Consider the following 14,559-nt stretch of genomic DNA (forward strand, 5'->3'; position numbering starts at 1 on the left):
TTATTTTTGTATGCTTGTAATAAATTTGTAATCTTTCAGTTGCAGAGAATTGTGTGCAAAAGATAGAAGTATGTCCTGAACCAGAGTCTAGGAAAGAGATAACAGCACCATGTAACCCAGATCCTACAACACAGCCAGACTCTGATACTACTAATGCTACTCAGTTTACTACCCAAGCTTCTGCAATTGCAGAAATCTTCAAAGGTGAGGCATAAATATATATGTTTCTTTTTCCTCTTTCTTTTAACCCTTAAAATTCATGAAAGATGCCTCTTTCTCTCTTTGATGTACATTCATGTGTTAATGTTTATACACTCTTATTCTAGTGAGCTATCATAATATGACAGATAATACCTGATTACCTAATTACACCAGAACTGCATTATAGTGATGGTTGAGCAAATTGTGAAGAATACTTTAAATTAAGAGTACTCGCAGTATCTGAAAATGCTGGTACTTCAGTTTTTGTAATTGTTTTATAGATTAGTAGCAGTTACCCGGGGCTTTGCTTGTGTAGATTTTGTAATTTGATAAGTGTAATCATTCCTCGGTATTGTACTAACACATTATCTGAAAATCCCTAAAGTATAAAAACTTGCAGAAAATTTGAGTTTCATTTACCCCAGAAACTCTTTGTAAACAACTTTTGTGGTATTGCCTTGGAAGCCTTTCGTGTGGATAGTCGAGATTTCTTCTGATGATGCAGAGCACAGTTCTCTGCGAAACGTTAAGAATTTGACCTTATTTTCTTGACACGGCATAAGCCCAAAAGCTTATAGAGTACATGTCTATAAATAAATACGTGTTTATTTTTAGTGGTGATTCAAAATACCGATTTCCATGTCTGTAACATCTTTAGCTTTTATAGATATAAGTAACCTTATACAAATAATTCAACTAGTGTTTCAATTTTCTCACTCCTTAGGTGGATTTTTTGGAAACAAAAGATGCGTTTCTTTATTTTTAAAGGGGATTCCAAATACCAACTTTCACTTCTGTAACACCTTTAGTTTTTGAGATATAAGTATCCTCATACAAAGAAAGCAACTAAGTTTTCAATTCATTTACCCCCCCCGTTATGTGGATTTTCCGAAAACAAAAGAAATTTTGTTTCTTTGAAAGAAGTTTCCAAATACAACTTGTCTGTAACATCTGCAGTTTTTGAGATATAAGTACAAGAATTAAACTCCTTTTTCACCCCACCCCCCAGAAAAGGCACGTATATTTATGAGATTCCAAATACCAATTATCACGACTGTAAAATCTTCAATTTTTTAGATATATGTGTCCTCATAAAAGGAATTCAACTCCTTTTAACCCCCCCTCCCCCAGTTGATTTTCCCCCCAAAATGTATGTTTCTTTATTTTTAAAGGAAATTCCAAATATCAATTTTCATATATGTAACAGCTTTAGCTTTTATTAGATATAAGTATCCTCATACAAATAATTCAATTAATTTTTCAATTTTCACCCCCCTTTAATTGGATTTTCCAACATCAGAGGAATAAGCGTTTCTTTACTTTTAAAGGAGATTCCAAATACCAATTTTCACGTCTATAACACCGTCAGTGTTTGAGATATCAGTATCCTAATAAAAAGAATTCCACCCCCTTTTCAGTCCTTTTTACCACCCTTCACCCACGTGATTTTCCCGAAAACAAAAAGTACATGTTTCTTTATTTTTAATAGAGATTAAAAATACCAATATTCACTTCTGTAACAATTTAAGTTTTTGAGATAGCATGGTGTAGATATGCTCATTTTAAAATTTCACTCCCCTCTTTAGTTTCCATTAAGTGAATTTTCTGAAAACAAATCACCTACGTTTCTTTACTTTTACAGGAGATTCCAAATACCAGTTTTTACTTCTGTAACATGTTACATTTCTGAGATATACTGTAGATATAGTCTTTCTAAAAATTCACCCCATTTGTCACTCGTGTTTATCCCCCATTATTTGGATTTTCCAAGAAACAAAAAAATGTGTGTTTATTTTTAAAGGAGATTCCAAATACCAATTTTCATGTCTGTAATATCTTCAGTTTTTGAGATATAAGTATCCTCATAAAAGATATTCAACCCCTTTCTCATCCTTTTTTGCCCTCTCCTAGTGGGATTTTCCAAAAACAAAAACAAAAAAATAAATGTTCATTTTCAAAGGAGATGCTAAATACCAATTTAAACATCTGTAAACTTTTAAGTTTTTGGGATATAGAAACACTCATTTTAAAAATTCGCCCCCTTAGTGACGGAATATCTGAAAATCCTCCCTTAGTGATCACTAGAGACGAGAATTATAGGCACTAAAAACAGCTAAAATAGGCAGGCATATAGGCTCTTAAATTAGCCAAAATAGGCATGTAAATAGGCACTAACGTGTAAAATAGGCAACAAAATAGGCATGAAAAAATACTTGTAATTTAATAACACACTCAAATACTATAAAAGGAATTTACAACGAGCAACTTTTCAATGTTTTGCAGTAGCAATGTTGTTCTTCTGTCGGGTAGACTGTTTTGTACTGCGAGAAAGATCTCTTAAAATCACAGGAAATGATTGGACAAAACTTCAATGATGCCACTTCAGCTGGTTTTAGTTCAACTACTTCATCTACCTCACCTCATGGCACCCTGACTGCTTTTACCGCCGCTTTCCATCATAGATTCTGCTGCAGGACTCTTATGAAACTTCTTGTTGACAGTGGCTACCTTCCCAGAGATTCGGGTCAAAACTTCTTCTGACTTCTTCCACAACCCTAAATGATACTAGCAGGGGAAAGCCACTCTTCTCCAACTCGGTGATTGCTCCCGGCAGCTTGTTGAAGTTTGAAGATGCTCCAGTTTATGCAGGGGGATATTAGCTCCCACTATTGTCGTGCACATGTCTATAGAAAATTGTTGTTGGTCGCTGTTTACTGCGGACAGGTAGAAAAGCTGCGATGACACAGCTTTCTGTACTCGTGTCAAATGCATTGCAGTATTTCTATGTCGATCTATATGGTATCTTTTCACATTTGATCTGAAAAATAATAAAATTGACTTAAATTACAATGTTCCTACATCCTAAAAATTTCTGCAGGATGGCTAATTGGCAATAATGCTTAGTATAATCATGCATTTGTTTCACAATAAAAGAAAAAGACTATTAGATGTGATGTTTCTAGAAGTACAAAACTTTAAAGTAGGAACAAGAGAATTCGTAATTTACATGGAAATATGTCCTCAGAAATGTTCAGTTATAATCTGGCAGTTTCCTGTCGAGTTCATCGGGTGAAAAAGTAATAAAAATGACGTGAAACGATATCTGAGTAGCGTAGAGGAGAGATCCTTCCTATATGCTTGCCAGGGACTAGCCAAGCTGCCCCTAGCAATATTCTTACTTATATAGAAGAATTAAAAGGGAGGCACTATAAATCTCAGATTGTGAACATTTTATATGTTGCTATTCGCCGGCTTTGGTCAGCTGGGTCAGCTGTCATGAAGACTATTTTCAGTTGCCTGCAATAGATCCTCCATCATGTGCGACCACAACGCTGCCACCCTCGTTGAAAATTAGAAAACCGCGTTATTTGAAACTGTCGTGGCATATGCCCATGACCTTATGTTTTGTCACAATTTAGCAAGGCTCTAGATGGGATGCTAGAGCTTACGCATCCCAGACTCTCTTTGCTTGCCCCCACCCCCAACCAGCACAACGGTTACTAACCGGACCTCACCAATCCAGACCAACGGTCTTTTCACTGGCCTGATCTTGTAAATATAGTCTTTGTAGCCTTGTAAAACACGCTGTGACTTCACTCTAGCGCCACCACATTCCATCATCCTATGTTTCGCGAAGGCTTAGTGGAAGCGTAATAGAGTTAACTAGAGCCTACACATAATGCTGGTGAATGTTACTCACGATTTAAAAAAATTAAATTTCAGTTGTAGTCCGCCTCGGTGGTGTAGTAGTTAGCGTGATTAGCCACCTTCCACAAAGGCCCGGGTTTGATTCCCGGCCCTGCCACGTAATTTGAAAAGTGGCACGTGGGCTGGAACGGGGTCCACTCGGCTTTGGGAGGTCAACTGAGTAGAGGTGGGTTCGATCCCCAAGCTCAGCCATCCTTGAAGTGGTTTTCTGCGGTTTCCCACTTCTCCTCCAGGAAAATGCCGGTATGTTACCTACGATAACTTAAGAACGCGGCCACTTCCTTCCCTCTTAGTTGCCTGTCCCTTCCAATCTTCCCATGCCTTCACAAGGCCCCTGTTCAGCATAGAAGGTGAGGCTGTCTGGACGATGTACTAGTCCTCCTCCCCAGTTTCATCCCCAACCCAAAGTCTCGCGCTCCAGGACACTGCCCTTGAGACAGTAGAGGTGGGATCCTTCGCTGAGTTCGAAGAAAAAACCTACCCTGGAGGGTAAACAGTTTAAGAAAGAAAGAAAGAAAATGAAGAAAGAAAATATTTCAGTTGTAAATCTCTATTTTAAGAGGAAATGAATCAGAGATCAAAATACCGATTTTTAATTTTCATCCACTCTGTGACAAGAGACCACCGGCGTTATAACTCCTCGTTCAATAATTAAATTTAAATGATTATTCAAATTTTAGCAATATAAACAATTGTAAGTCATGACTAATACAGCATTGCAACAGAAAAACTTTCCACAATACGTAATTTAATAGGCCTGTAAATGCTACAATGAAATGTGATCGTTGTTCAGTCAAAAAAAAAAAAAAAAAAAAAAAACAACTTACCTCCTTACAGCAAGCTTGGCAGAATATTACCCTTCCATCCGTAGTGAAACTGGGATCACCGGTCATCCACCGCTTCAGCCAGTAGGACTTCGACGATTTTTCTTTGCAATTACAATTTTTCTTTTTACGTCACGCCGATACAGATAGGTCTTATGGTGACAATGGGATGAGAAAGGCCTAGGAGTGGGAAGGGGGTGACCGTGGCATTAATTAAGGTACAGCCCCAGCATTTGCCTGGTGTGAAAATGGGAAACCATGGAAAACCATCTTCAGGGCTGCCGACAGTGGGGCTCGAACCCACTATCTGCCGGATACAAGCTCACAGCTGCGCGCCCCTAAGCGCACAGCCAACTCGCCCGATGATTTTACTTTGGGTATTGCCACAGACACACTTCTTCTTCTTCACAATAAATCACAACACGTTCTGAAGATAAAGCATACGCATACAGCAGCTCACATCGAGAAGGAGGTATAAGGGGTATGGGTTGTGCAACATAGTTCGACGTTGTCAAAATTGTTCCTTGTTTCTCCTGACGGAAATTTCCCAAGAACTATTTCTAGTGACTTCCGAGAATTCCCATTTTTGTTCGTGGGGTAAACAGATCTTGAGAAATGAGAAGATAATTCTGTCGAGCACATCAATTACTGGAAGAAAATCGGCTTGTTTAAAATAGATTAAAAAGGCATCAAATAGGCAAATATACTCAAAATAGGCACAAACCCCTGAAATAGGCATTTATAGGCACAATAAAACCAACAAAATCTAGCTTAAAGGACCCCAAAACGGATTTATATCTCAAAAGCCTACGTTTCTGAACGCAGGAATAAAATAGGCAAATAGGCAAATTCCCGTCTCTAGTGATCACCTACATTGTAATATAAATGTATCCTCACAATTTCATTTCTTTATGTCCAGTAGTTTTGGCTTGGCAATGATGAATCAGTCTGTCAGTCAGGACATATTATTTTCTTATATAGATGAGGCACCTTTCAAACTGATAAACACACAAAAAATGCAATAATTTAATAAAGGTACAGTATGCACACACAATTTATTACAGAATATTGGCTCTGTAGGTAGTTTAAAAATATTACAAACAACATAATACACTACTCTCAAATGCTCATAATGTTAGAGGTACAGTAAAGGATTTCTGAGAATTTTTTTTTTTTTTTTTTTTTGCTAGTGCCTTATTCTGGAGATGGTGTAAGGAGCTTATAATAGCTTAATATTTAGGATAAAAGTCACTCTTAGTGGTAGTAAGTTGTTAATTTGACATGAAAAGATAGTCCGACAAACTTCTTGAAGCACTTAGGAGCGAGGACAAGTACTCGTCAGAAACGTAGCTATTTTTGTAATTAGCTGCTAGACGTGGTTGTAGCTTCTTGTATTAAAAGTCCAAAAGAAAATTTGTGAGGTTTTGTAGTGCTTGTGGTGTTATGTTTCTTCGATAGTTATGTTAATTTGGTTAAAGATGAGGTAAAATCCAAAGTTGTTTGTCTGTTTAAGTTGTTAATCTTATATGAAAAGATAAGATGACAGATTTCTTGAAGCACTTAGGAGCGAGGACAGGTGTTCGTCGGAAAACGTAGCTATATTTATAATTAGCTTGTAGCCGTGGTTGTAGCTTCTTGTATTAAAAGTCGAAAGGAAAATATGTGAGGTTGTGTAGAGCTTGTGGTGTTATGTCCCTTCGACAGTTGTGATGTAAATTTGGTTAAATACGAGGTGAGTTGAAGAAAATATGTTGTGTGTGAATTTCATTTATCTTTTCAACTGTTGTAATGTTAATTAGTTGCCATGGCAAGGATCCTGCTCTATCTTTCTTTCAGGTATGAGATTTTTAGGCTGATGATGCCCTCATTATGGGTGAAACATGTCCCTATATCTAATATGTTAAGAACTATTTCTTAAATTTAAATAAGAAACTCTTATGTATTGAACAGGTGGAATTTATAATCTAGTATTATTATTTGACTTTATAAGTACATTTCAATACGGATCATAACATGAGATTTGTAACATGTAGTGGCTTTATGTCTCACCGACACAGGGATAGGGAAGGCCTAGAAGTTGGAAAGAAGCAGCCGTGGCCTTAATTAAGGTACAGCCCCAGCATTTGCCTGGTGTGAAAATGGGAAACCACGGAAAACCATCTTCAGGGCTGCCGACAGTGGGATTCAAACCCACTATCTCCCGAATGCATGCTCACAACTGTGCACCCCTAATCGCACAGCCAACTCGCCCGGTAGTATCAATTTTAACAAATAAATTGAATACACCTGCAAGTTTAGCACGCCGTTACACAATGATCCTCATTAACCCCCGCTGCTGTTACTTCATCCAAAACACTTCAGGACAAGCACAGACCGGAAAAACCAATATACTGATGGCAGAATATCTTGCCTCCTCGCAAGCGGGCTTATGAAATCTTATGTAAAGTATTTACCTCTGCAAACGTTCAACACAATTAAGATTTTGGAAAGAATCATTGATATCTAATTGCTGAATAACTTTCTTAATAGCTTGTAAAGATTATTGCTTGATGTCATTAAATTTTTTAAAGTCCTCTGTAGACACGTTGGTTATAACTTCCAAGGTTTCCAATACTGCTTTGTTTAATGGGAACACTAAGGCCTGTCCTTCCATCTTCATCATCTGAGCTAGTATTCCTTTTTGCATAGTACACTATTAATGTTAGCATCAGACAATTTATCATATACTGATGTTGATGTTAGATACCGTATTAACCCCTGAACTGGCAGCTTTCGAATATTTGACATGTTTATATTTCTTAACATAATTTTCTCAGTTCTTCTACAGGTGTCATGACAGTCTACCTTTTTTCATTCCCGATGTCCACAGCAGCCAAAAGTTCAGTTTCATATTATCACTTCGCATATTAATCACCTCTAACTCACATTACGAGGAATTTGTTCTACATTCCACATGTCAATAAATCATCCTAGCTAATAATTCACTAGAATATCCAAGTTACATTCCTAGAAGACTTTAGAACTTATACCATTTGTACTCACTTGGTTTTGACGACCCTCACCGATCCACCGGCACATATTTATCTATTCTCATTTTGGTTCCGTATTGAAGTTGACGTATGTCTCAAATATTATTACAATATTAGAAGTCCACCTATTCAATACAATACAATATGATCCACTATGTATTATGTATAAAAATTTTGACCATATGAAATAGTGGATCATATTGTATTGTATTGAATAGGTGGACTTATAATATTGTAATAATATTTAAGACATATTTATCTCTTTTGATGTTCATAAACTAATACCTTTGGTTATGAGAAGAATTTAACCCTCATAAATCTGAACAAAAGCTGGTTCATTAAATTTAAATACACTTGACTTAATTCTGATTAGCTCTGAGGATATTACACAAATCAGTTCAATGTAGCACACATTCAAAAGATTTAGCTGTGATATTACATATTCCATATACACTATGTGATCACAAGTATCCAGACACCTGGCTGAACATGACATACAAGTTCATGGCGCCCTCCATCGGTAATGCTGGAATTCAATATGGTGTTGGCCCACCCTTAGCCTTGATGACAACTTTCAGTCTCGCAGGCATACGTTCAATCAGGTGCTGGAAGTTTGCTTGGGGAATGGCAGCCCATTCTTCAAGGAGTGTTGCACTGAGGAGAGGTAGTGATGTCAGTCGGTGAGGCCTGGCACAAAATCGGCATTCCAAAACATCCCAAAGGATTCAGGTCGGGACTCTGTGCAGGCCAGTCCATGACAGGGATGTTATTGTCGGGTAACCACTCCACCATAGTTCGTGCATTATGAACAGGTGCTTGATCGTGTTGAAAGATGCAGTCGCCATCCCCGAAGTGCTCTTCAGCAGTGGGAAGCAAGAAGGTGCTTAACACATCAATGTAGGCCTGTGCTGTGTTAGTGCCATGCAAAACAACAAGGGGTGCAAGGCCCCTCCTTGAAAAGCATGACCACACCATAACACCATCGCCTCTGAAATTTACTATTGGCACTACACACGCTGGCAGATGACGTTCACCGGACATTTGTCATACCCACACCCTGCCATCGGATCACCACAATGGGTGGTGTGAATAAAAATGAGTCTAAGCGAGTGAGCGTGTGCTCGCTGAGTGCCTGAGTGTCTTCCTGGCGATGAGCTTCCACTCCGCATTTGCGGTGAATAAAAATATAGAGCGGAAGCACAGCGTACACGCGAGTGTCTGGAGCAGCCACTCAGTGTCACTGTTCGAGGTCGTGCACATGCCGTGTATATAACACCTTAGACTGTGATAACACTTCGATGATTTCCGGTTAGTTCAATGCTTAACATGGCAGACGACATTGTGGAATTCCAGTCCGCTTTATCTCCATTTTAAAGGAACATACAATTATGTTTTCAAAGTCACTGTTATCGGATAAGAAGCACAAGAAAACAAGTGCAATTAATGCAGTTCAGTGTGAACTACTCGCTAAATTTAACTTAAACATTTGCGTCCAACAACTGTCTGATTGGCTGAATGGTCAGCATTGAGGCCTTCGGTTCAGAGGGTCCCGGCTGGGTCGGGGATTTTAATCGCCTCTGATTAATTCTTCTGGCCTAGAGACTGGGTGTTTGTCCCAACACTTTCCTCTTCGTATTCGCATAACACACTACGCTCTCCACCATCACAGAAACACACGCAATAGTGATTACATCGCTCCATCTAGGGTTGGCGTCAGGAAGAGCATCCGGCCGCAAAACAGGGCTAAATCCACATGTGCGACACAATTCACACCCAGGATCCCACAGAGGTGGAAAAAGCAGTAGAAGGAGAAGAAGAATTTCCAACCAACAACTGTTGTTAAAAAATTACAAAACATGAAAACAAGACAAATATAAAGTAAAATTAAAGTGTACGGGAAACAAATGCATATCGTTAAATTAGTGTGAGAAGCAGCTGATGAATCTGATGCAGGGGGAGAATAACCCTACCATCGGCCATCTGAAAGGAAGGAAATCATAGCCTGAATATTACGACATTAATAAATTGAGGAGTCCGCCTCTGTGATGTAGTGGTTAGTGTGATTAACTGCCATCCCTGGAGGCCCGGGTTCGATTCCCGGCTCTACCACGAAATTTGAAAAGTGGTATTGAAATGTCGTATGGCTTTTAGTGCCGGGATATCCCAGGACGGGTTCGGCTCGCCAGGTGCAGGTCTTTCTATTTGACACCCGTAGGTGACCTGCGTGTCGTAATGAGGATGAAATGATGATGAAGACAGCACATACACCCAGCCCCCGTGCCATTGGAATTAACCAATTAAGGTTAAAATCCCTGACCTTGCCGGGAATCGAACCCGGGACCCTCTGAACCGAAGGCCAGTACGCTGACCGTTCAGCCAACGACTGAAAAGTGGTAAGAGGGCTGGAACATGGTCCACTCAGCCTCGGGAGGTCAACTGAGTAAGGGGGAGGGGATTTCGATTCCCTCCTCATCCATACTCAAAGTGGTTTTCCGTGGTTTCCCACTTCTCCTCCAGGCAAATGCCGGGATGGTACCTAACTTAAGGCCATGTCCGCTTCCTTTCCCCTTCCTTGTCTATCCCTTCCAGTCTTCCCATCCCCTCACAAGGCCCCTGTTCGGCATAGCAGGTGAGACCGCCTGGGCGAGGTACTGGTCATTCTCCCCATTTGTCTCTACCGTCTCAAGGGCAGTGTCCTGGAGCTTGAGGCTTTGGGTCGGGGGATCCCTCGCTGAAACCGAGGAAAAAACCAACTCTGGAGGGTAAGCAGATTAAGAAAGAAAGAAAGAATAAATTGAAGAAAATGCTAGGCCTATAACGTAAAAAAACAAACATTTACATACATACATACATACATACACACATACATACATTATCATTATAGACTGTTATGCCTTTCAGCGTTCAGTCTGCAAGCCTCTGAGAATGTACTAAACATGGCCACAATCCTCGATTTGCAACTAGTGCTGTGGCCTCATTCAGTTCTATACCTCTTATCTTTAAATCGTTAGAAACCGATCTAACCATCGTCCTCTTGGTCTCCCTCTGCTTCTCTTAATCTCCATGGCAGAGTCCATTATTCTCCTAGGTAACCTATCATCCTCCATTTGCATCACATGACTCCACCACCGAAGCCGGTTTATGCGTACAGCTTCATCCATCGAGTTTATTCCTAAATTAGCCTTTATCTCCTCATTCCGGGTACCCTCCTGCCATTGTTCCCACCTTACGAAGCCTTGAAGCAACCTGAGACACATTCTCAACAATGACGCAGACATTCCGAGGCGTCTGCATACCAAGCCGACCAATCAATGGATTGAACTACGATTCCTTCAAGGAAGTATCAAGAAATATAAACAAACATTAATTATAATGAAAATAATATATTGACAATTGAAGGAGCCAGATCTGCAGGACGGAATGAGTTGGCCATGCGGTTAAGGGCACGCAGCTGTGAGCTTGCATCCGGGAGATAGTGGGTTCGATCCCCACTGTCAATAGCCTGTTCAATCATCCAATGTTTTTCCGTGGTTTCCCATTTTCGCACTAGGCAAATGCTGGGGTTGTACCTTAATTAAAGCCACGGCCGCTCCCTTCCTACTCCTACGCCATTCCTATCCCATTGTCGCCATAGGACCTATCTGTGTCGGCGTGACGTAACCAAGTTGTAAGATCTGCAGAAGTTGTCATCCCTTCGACTTCCTACAGAGGCATCATAACTGCAAATATTGGAGTTTCTCCAAATTCGGGAGTCATAGACAGAGTCAGGCCGTGATACATTTCCACTGGTTTAATTCTTCCTTTCCATTGCAAGTGACCTGTACATTAATGCTAGGGATGCCTTTTCTGTAAATGTAGTCATTCCCATGAGCATGTGGCTTCTGAATTTGTACATGAGTACAGTCTACAGTTCCGACAACATAAGGGAAGCTCAAATGTTCTTGCTACTTAGGCCGTGCTTCCTGCATCTAAGCAACATTTGTTGGAATTTTATCTAATAATCTGCTTTTGTTTCTGTTCATGTCAAAACCTGTGAAAATGTTTTTGACACAGTTCTCTGAGATATCTTCACCAACTTCACTCTGAAACCCAGGGTCATCAACATAATGCAAGAAGATTTACATTTTTTCTTCATTTGTTAGTGCACCACCTCTTGTTTCTTTGGAGTGTCCAAAGAAATGCTCCGCTAACCATTCACCATGCTCCTTGAAAATCCACAGCCTGTTTCCAGTCATCTGACCGGGTCAGGAATGGAATGAAGGAAGTGGTGAGGATAGGAATCATGCTGGCTGCCAAAGCCTGTCTCACTCTTCTGGGGCAATGATTAATGACTGACAGATGAAATATAATGATATTGGAGAGTGCTGCTGGAATGAAAGATGACAGGAAAAACTGGAGTACCCGGAGAAAAACCTGTCCCGCCTCCGCTTTGTCCAGCACAAATCCTACATGGAGTGGCCGAGATTTAAACCACGGAACCCACAGGTGAAAGGCTGGCGTGCTGCCGTCTGAGCCACGGAGGCTCTTCAGCATGCTCCTTATTGGACCTTTATAACACTCTGTAATCAAGTTGAGATGATTTTCTGCAAAGTTTACATAATTTTCTTTTCTGGTTAACCACCACCATTACCTCTGGCATGCTATTGAACTTGACACTATCATTTGGAGTCACCTACTGAGTTAGCTCAAGGAAACATGAGCAGGTGCTTACCGGAAAGAGTGCCTGCTTTATCTTTATTCACCAGAAATCTGAAGCTCCCACTCTGCTACCCGAGCGACTGGAGTGTGTGCTCAAGATCATCACAGCAGGTTTTGTAGGTCCGTCTAACCGAAGTGTAGCCAGTACTCTACTCCCTCTGTGAGGGCTTTAGCATCAACCGATCAAAGCTTTGGTATACCATGAAGCTAAAACTATAAATATAAATGCTAAATGCTTTGTGGGTGCCTCTCCTCCTTTATCCAGGCTTGAGACCTGCTCTAGAGCTAGAGGCAGAGCACCCTGAGGGGAAGGAAACTTGCCCTGTTAATTTGTCTTCAAAATGTTGTGTTGTGTCTTGCAAAATTAAGACAAGCACATGGTAGAGAAATACGTGTTATAATCCAAATAGCAAATTCTTTATCTGAAGATATTTCGAAATCCAAAGCAAAGGTCTAATCCATACATCTCTCCATATGTACTGAATACGACCTAATAGGTTGAAAGTTTATTTAGAGTACAATGTGGTCATGAAAATTCAATATTCATTAAAGTAATTGAAATAAAGAAATGATGACAAGTCTCTGTTACAGGACTCTAGTTGTATTACATAAACATGTAATATTAGTAGCTTTTAAGAAAATAATTGTTTGAATGTTATAACTTTTATTAACGAAGTACTCCTCAATATGATTCTTCTCTCCACAACAAGTTACAACATTTCACCAAATTATCGGAAGAGTGAACACAGGTTTTAACATAAAATTTATCAGTCAGTAAGTTTTTTTTTTAAAGTGTGTAATTTGATAGAATCTGTTGTATTCTAATTTAATTAAGTTGTTTCCCTACCAGGTATAATCTGTTAATATGTATTTTCTTTTTCAGGTATTTCCTAAATGTTATTAGTTCTGACAGACTGAAGAACCTAATAGTTACAAATTTGATCTCTGCTGGTGCACTCAGTGTCAACCTGTGAAATTATATTAACCCAGTTGAATTACACTTTCATTGCTAGCAAGCAGCACAGTCAGAATGTCAAAATTGGTAGGCATAGTTGCTTAGATGGTACCACTTCAGAAAGTCTGAAGTCAAGCAGCTGTGCACATACTACTACTACTACTGCTGCTGCTGCTGCTGCTGCTGCTGCTGCTGCTGAATTGTTACTTTTAAACAGTAACTTGAAGCACACACAATTAATTATTGCAGACAATATATCTGCAGACTTGAATTAACATGTTGGATTACATCTGTGTGCGTCTAATTCATATGATCAGGCTGCTTGATAATTTTTGTTGTTAAAATCAGACACTTTATAGAACAGAACCACATTAGATTTTCAGAATGTCTTGATCAACAAACAGAAAAGATTTAAATGACTACTTTTTATATGCTTTTCTGACTTTTAGGAATGATGTTTGTTATTTCTGGCTATCCAGAAAATCAGACCTCTGAGATGGAAGAGATGATAAGAGAGTGTGGTGGCCGTCTAGTAACTCGAAATTTTAAGGGTGTTGCAGATTATGGTATTGTTCCCGTGTATGGTGGAACTTTAGTGCAAGCTACCAATGAGATAGTTACACATCGATGGCTGGTGAGTTTTTCATTATTTGCTATGTTTTTTTATAAATTACATTCTAACTTCAAAGTTCAACACTGCTTAGATTCAACGATGAAAAGATATAAACCTTGCCTTCTTATTCAGAAAATTAGGGCACAAAGTGATGTGGAAAATTTCCATTCTGTATATTTGTGTCTTGTGTCTAGAAAATAGTTGGCAGATGCAGATTCTGTTTTATGTTTGAGTTTCATGATGTGTTTTGTGTATGATATGAAATTTTTATCAGTCTATCGAATGTAGTACATGGAAGTTCTACCACTTTTGAATTTGTAAACTCAAGCTATATATATATCTCCATGTGCTGATGTTCCTAGGTTGATTTCACTTGTTTTGTTCTTTATTCTGTATATTTTCTTGTAGTAATCTTCTGTGGAAATCTGTATTCTTATAGGAAACAGATGAATTGTGATTTACCATGTAAGCAAGCTTGGGCAGAGTAGCCTACTCAGAAAAGTAAGACATGGGTCCAAAATTTGTTGCTGC

The 14,559-nt window shown here is 39.3% G+C and overlaps 1 protein-coding gene across 1 annotated transcript in view; it reads left to right on the forward strand.

Moving 5' to 3' along the window:
* Positions 1-14,559, forward strand: part of mus101 (mutagen-sensitive 101) — a 508,677-nt gene that overhangs the window by 270,893 nt on the left and 223,225 nt on the right. Inside the window, exons 13-14 of the mRNA XM_068224988.1 lie at positions 40-204; positions 13,865-14,049. Coding sequence (XP_068081089.1) covers positions 40-204; positions 13,865-14,049 — 350 coding nt within the window. The remainder of the gene's footprint in view (positions 1-39; positions 205-13,864; positions 14,050-14,559) is intronic.

The sequence above is a fragment of the Anabrus simplex genome, chromosome 1 (assembly GCF_040414725.1).
Source record: "Anabrus simplex isolate iqAnaSimp1 chromosome 1, ASM4041472v1, whole genome shotgun sequence".
Taxonomy (NCBI): Eukaryota; Metazoa; Arthropoda; class Insecta; order Orthoptera; family Tettigoniidae; genus Anabrus; species Anabrus simplex.